Source organism: Macaca nemestrina, chromosome 20 (assembly GCF_043159975.1).
Source record: "Macaca nemestrina isolate mMacNem1 chromosome 20, mMacNem.hap1, whole genome shotgun sequence".
NCBI classification, from domain to species: Eukaryota; Metazoa; Chordata; class Mammalia; order Primates; family Cercopithecidae; genus Macaca; species Macaca nemestrina.
In genome coordinates this window covers 5,465,002-5,471,001 of record NC_092144.1, presented here as the reverse complement: position 1 = coordinate 5,471,001, position 6,000 = coordinate 5,465,002, and the positions used below count along the sequence as shown (strand labels likewise).

General features: G+C 56.3%; 1 protein-coding gene across 1 annotated transcript; it reads left to right on the top strand.

Annotated features, from left to right (window-relative positions):
• The first annotated feature begins 2,871 nt into the window (after nt 1-2,871).
• On the top strand, nt 2,872-4,747 carry LOC105484872 (4-galactosyl-N-acetylglucosaminide 3-alpha-L-fucosyltransferase FUT5). The gene has a single exon (XM_011746958.3). It carries the CDS (start codon nt 3,110-3,112, stop codon nt 4,232-4,234), a length of 1,125 nt encoding a protein of 374 aa, XP_011745260.2. The 5' UTR covers nt 2,872-3,109; the 3' UTR covers nt 4,235-4,747.
• Nucleotides 4,748-6,000: the final 1,253 nt, after the last annotated feature.

Sequence of the window (6,000 nt, the reverse complement as noted above, 5' to 3'; positions counted from 1 at the left end):
GCCCACTTCGGCCTCCCAAAGTGCTGGGATGACAGGCGTAAGCCACCACGCCTGGCCCATTTAGGCCTTTTTTTTTTTTTTTTTTTTTTTTGAGGCGGAGTCTCGCTCTGTCGCCCAGGCTGGAGTGCAGTGGCCGGATCTCAGCTCACCGCAAGCTCTGCCTCCCGGGTTCCTGCCATTCTCCTGCCTCAGCCTCCCGAGTAGCTGGGACTATAGGCGCCGGCCACCTCGCCCGGCTAGTTTTTGTATTTTTTAGTAGAGACGGGGTTTCACCGTGTTAGCCAGGATGGTCTCGATCTCCTGACTTCGTGATCCACCCGCCTCGGCCTCCCAAAGTGCTGGGATTACAGGCTTGAGCCACCGCGAGCGGCCCATTTAGGCATTTTTTTTTTTTTGAGGCGGAGTCTCGCTCTGTCGCCCGGGCTGGAGTGCAGTGGCGCGATCTCGGCTCACTGCAAGCTCCGCCTCCCGGGTTCCCGCCATTCTCCTGCCTCAGCCTCCCGAGTAGCTGGGACTACAGGCGCCGCCACCACGCCCGGCTAATTTTTTTTGTATTTTTAGTGGAGACGGGGTTTCATTGTGTTAGCCAGGATGGTCTCGATCTCCTGACCTCGTGATCCGCCCGCCTCGGCCTCCCAAAGTGCTGGGATTACAGGCTTGAGCCACCGCGCCCGGCCTAGGCATTTTTAAGCATACAATTCAGTGGCATTGCATGCAGTGTTGTGCAACCATCACTCCAGCGTCTTTCCCAAACTTTCATCACCCAAAACATAAACTCTGGACCCATTAAACAAACATTCTCCCCTCTCCTCCATCTTCCAGTCATCTCTATTCTACTTCCTGTCTCTGTGGGTCGGCTTGTCCTGAATATTTCCTAGAAATGGGATCACACACTGTGTGGCCTTTTGTGTCTGGCTTTTCTCACTGAGTGTGACATCCTCAAGCTTCATCCACGCTGTGGCCTGTGTCAGTGCCTCGCACGTTTTCTTTTTTTTTTTGAGACAGTGTCTCGCCCTGTCGCCCAGGCTGGAGTGCAGTGGCGCGATCTCAGCTCACTGCAACCTCCACCTCCTGGGTTCAATTCCTGCCTCAGCCTCCCAAGTAGCTGGGACTATAGGTGCCCGCCACCACACCCGGCTAATTTTTTGTATTTTTAATAGAGACAGGGTTTCACCGTGTTAGCCAGGATGGTCTCGATCTCCTGACCTTGTGATCTGCCTGCCTCGGGCTCCCAAAGTACTGGGATTACAAGCATGAGCCACCACGTCTGGCAAAAAAAAAATTTATTTAGGCCGGGTGTGGTGGCTCACACCTGTAATCCCAACACTTTGGGAGGCCAAGACAGGTGGATCATTTGAGGCCAGGAGTTCAAGACCAGTCTGGCCAACATAGTGAAATCCTGTCTCTACTAAAAATACAAAAATTAGCCGGGCATGGTGGCACCCACCTGTCATCCCAGCTACTCAGGAGGTTGAGGCACAAAAATCACTTGAACCAGGGAGGCAGAGGTTGCAGTGAGCCAAGTCTCAAAAGTAAATTAAAAAAAAAAAAAAAAACCAGGTGTGGTGGCTCACGCCTGTAATCCCAGCACTTTGGGAGGCCGAGGTGGGTGGATGATGAGGTCAGGAGATTGAGACCATCCTGGCTAACACGGTGAAACCCCATCTCTACTAAAAACACAAAAAAATTAGCTGGGCATGGTGGCGGGCACCTGTAGTCCCAGCTACTCGGGAGGCTGAGGCAGGAGAATGGCGTGAACCCAGGAGGCGGAGCTTGCAGTGAGCCAAGATCGCGCCACTGCACTCCAGCCTGGGCGACAGAGAGAGACTCCATCTCAAAAAAATTAACTGGGGATGGTGGCACTTGCCTGTAGTCCCAGCTATTCTGAAGGCTGAGGTGGGAGGATCATTTGAGCCTGGGAGGTTGAGGCTTCAGTGAGCTGAGATCATGCTACTGCACTCCAGCCTGGGTGACAGAGGAAGACCCTGTGTTATAAATTTATTGTTATTATTATTATTACTATTCGAGACAAGAGTATCATTCTGTCACCCAGGCTGGAGTTCAGTGGTGTGATCTCCGCTCACTTCAAGTGATTCTCCTGCCTCAGCCTCCCCAGTAGCTGGGATTACAGGCGCCACCACAACACCCAGCTAATTTTTGTGTTTTTTAGTAGAGACAGTTTTGCCACGTTGGCCAAGCTGGTCTTGAACTCCTGACCTCAAGTGATCCGCCTGCTTTGGCCTCCCAAAGTGCCGGGATTATAGGTGTGAGCCCCCACGCCCAGCCTATAATTTTTTTTGTAAATATACTGTTCAGTTTTTAGATGTACATTTAAAATTGTAAACAATCCACCCTGGCGTCCAAGCCTCGCCTCACCCATCGTAAAGCATGGTTCAGGTTCCCTCCTCTTCCTCCAGTCGCCCCTCTTAGCCTCTTTGAAGGTTTTTCTTCTCTGACTTCCCAGACCCAGTGCCTACACTCAGGGGCCCTGGGCTCCCTCCTGTTTCATGCTCGGCATCTCCAGGACAAGCAGGGCTCCACGTCTTCCCAGAAAGCCTACTCCTCCCTGGGGTCCCAGGTCCCCCCACTCCCTGCCTGGTCAGTCCCTGCCTCCCCTGACTCTTCACACCTGCCCATTTTCCCTCGTATCCTCCCCACCTCTCCCCCAGCCTCGGCCTCTCCCCCAGGGCAGAGACAGGGTGTCTGAAGGCCAGGGGGGTTAGCTTTGAGTGTTTGTTGATTGAAACACCAAGTGAATAGAAAATCAAGCCTAAACTGGCATCCTGAGCACTTCCTTTCGTCTGCAAACTGCTCAGGTGTCTCACCCTGCCAGGCTTTGGCACTGGCTCTTTCCTCATCCAAGGGATACCCTTTCCCTCAACTCCTACCTTATCTGGAGAACTCTTATGTTACCTGCAAAACCTAATCCCATTGTACCCTTCCCTGCCAGAGTCATAAATTCAATCCTCAACTCAGGGGTACTGGGGGCATTTATGACAAGCTGTGTCATAAATTATAACAGCTTCTCTCAGGACGCGTGGCCAGGAAGTGGGTGATCGTCCCTAATGACCCTAACTCCTCTCTCCTCTCTGCCTAGCTACTCTGACGCATGGATCCCCCGGGCCCAGCCAAGCCACAATGGCTGTGGCGCCACTGTCTGGCCGGGCTGCTGTTTCAGCTGCTGGTGGCTGTGTGTTTCTTCTCCTACCTGCGTGTGTCCCGAGACGATGCCAGTGGGTTCCCTAGGTCAGGGCTCATGGCCGTGGAACCTGTCACTGGAGCTCCCAATGGGTCCCGCTGCCAGGACAGCACGACAACCCCTGCCCGCCCCACCCTCCTGATCCTGCTGTGGACGTGGCCTTTTAACACACCCATGGCTCTGCCCCGCTGCTCAGAGATGGTGCCCGGCACGGCCGACTGCAACATCACTGCCGACTCCGATGTGTACCCACAGGCAGACGCGGTCATCGTGCACCACCGGGATATCATGTACGACCCCAGTGCCAACCTCCCGCCCCCCACCAGGCCGCAGGGGCAGCGCTGGGTCTGGTTAAGCATGGAGTCTCCCAGCAACTGCCGGCATCTGCAAGCCCTAGACGGATACTTCAATCTCACCATGTCCTACCGCAGCGACTCCGACATCTTCACGCCCTACGGCTGGCTGGAGCCGTGGTCCGGCCAGCCTGCCCACCCACCGCTCAACCTCTCGGCCAAGACCAAGCTGGTGGCCTGGGCGGTGTCCAACTGGAAGCCGGACTCGGCCAGGGTGCGCTACTACCAGAGCCTGCAGGCCCATCTCAAGGTGGATGTGTACGGGAAATCCCACAAGCCCCTGCCCAGGGGCACCATGATGGAGACACTGTCCCGGTACAAGTTCTACCTGGCCTTCGAGAACTCCTTGCACCCGGACTACATCACCGAGAAGCTGTGGAGGAACGCCCTGGAGGCCTGGGCCGTGCCCGTGGTGCTGGGGCCCAGCAGAAGCAACTATGAGAGGTTCCTGCCGCCGGACGCCTTCATCCACGTGGACGACTTCCAGAGCCCCGAGGACCTGGCCCGATACCTGCAGGAGCTGGACAAGGACCACGCCCGCTACCTGAGCTACTTCCGCTGGCGGGAGACGCTGCGGCCTCGCTCCTTCAGCTGGACACTGGCTTTCTGCAAGGCCTGCTGGAAACTGCAGGAGGAATCCAGGTACCAGACGGTGCGCAGCATAGCGGCTTGGTTCACCTGAGAGGCCAGCGAGGGGCCTGGGCTGCCGGGACCTCACTTTCCCAGGGCCTCACCTACCTAGGGTCTCACTAGTCTGGGGATTTACCTACCTGGGGTCTCACCTGCCTGGGGCCTCGCCTGCTGGAGTCTTTGGTGGCCAGGCATGTGACTTACCTGGGACTTCACATGCCAGGCTTTACCACTGCCAGGAGCCTCCCCTGCTGGGGACCTTGCCGGCTGGGGACGGTGCCTACTGGGAACCTCACTTGTTGGAGGCTGCACCTACTGAGGGTCTCGGCTGTTGGGGACTTTTCCTGCTGGGACCTGGTCCCAGAGACCTCGCCACACTGAATGTCACCTGTTAGGAGCCTCACCTGCTGGGGACCTCACCCTGGAGGGCACCCTGGGAACTGGTACCCTGGAGGCCCTGCCCCCGGGCGATGGTGCAGGCTGGTTAGCTTGTGGTTTTATTGCCGTCGTTAACCACCCATGAGGGGTGCAAACAGACAATGCTGTTACCATTTTCACACGAGAATGCTTCAAGGAAAGCTCCTGTGTCCCCCTCACCCCAGAACAGTGGTTCTCATGCAGGGCGATTCCATCCCCAAGGGTACTTGGCAATGTCTGGAGACATTTTCAGTCATCACAACCTGGGGAGGACGAGGTCACCTAGTGGGTAGAGGCCAGGGTTACTCCACACCCCCTACGATGCGCAAGTCGGGGCCCCTACAACCAACAATGATGGTTCCAAATGTCCAGGGGCAGAAAACCCTGTTCTAGAACTTTCTATGACCCTGGAGGTCAAGCCCCTTGGCGGGGGAGTGTTCAGATCTCTCGGAGGTTCTCTCCTCCGGCTGGCTCCCTGACGTGGGCTCTGGCACCCACCCAGAAGTGAAAGTGTTTTTTCTGAAGATCTCAGGTCAAGAACTCCCAAGTCAGGCAAGCCCTGCATAGAGCCCTGCTCCACCACTTAGGGGCTGCAGATGGGTTCTGACTGTAAATGAGGACGTCTGGAACATTCCAGAACATTCTGGGCTTGGTGGAAATTGCTCTCTGGAATGCCAAGCGGGACCTGGTGGTGGAAGGTGGTGGTGAATCCCAGGTGCTCTCTGAGCCTCAATCTCCCCATTTGCACAGTGGACATGCGGGCTCTGAGGGCTGGGGAGTGGGGCCCGTGCTCTCCAGGAGTGAAGATGGGCAGGGCTGGGATAAAGGGACCCTCTCTGCCCAGGGCACAGGGCCCAAGGGAGCTGGATGTGTTGCCCCAGGTGTGTAGGGCAGGTCAGAGAAGGGCAGGATCCCCTGAGGAGGGGGGCAAGGGGAATGTGTGTGACCATCAGCAGTGGTGTGCACATGGCTGGGGGACACTCGGTGTGACTGTTAGCAGGTGGGTGTCACAAACACATCACTGTGGGTGTGACCCTGGTGTGACTCTGATAGTGCCTGCGGATGTGTTGCGATGCCTGCCCGTGGCTCTATGTGGGTGTTTGTAGGTGGTGGTGATTGCGAATGTGAGACAGAATGTGTGGCCCTGGGAGGCTTTGAGTGTTGGATGGAGCAGGAGCCCCTCTGAGTGTGCGTGTCTGTGTGTCTCTCTGTGTGACCGCGCAAGGCCGTATCTGCATGGACCTGTGTCCTTGGGTGTGGTGAAGTGGGCTGTGTGTGGCCACATATGGGATTCTTAAGCTATGTCTGCAAGTGGCTGTGACCATGTGTGTGGCCTTGTGGATGAGCAGGGGGAGGTGGGGTTCTTAAAAGTATTACAGGAGGGGAAACTGAGGCCCACAG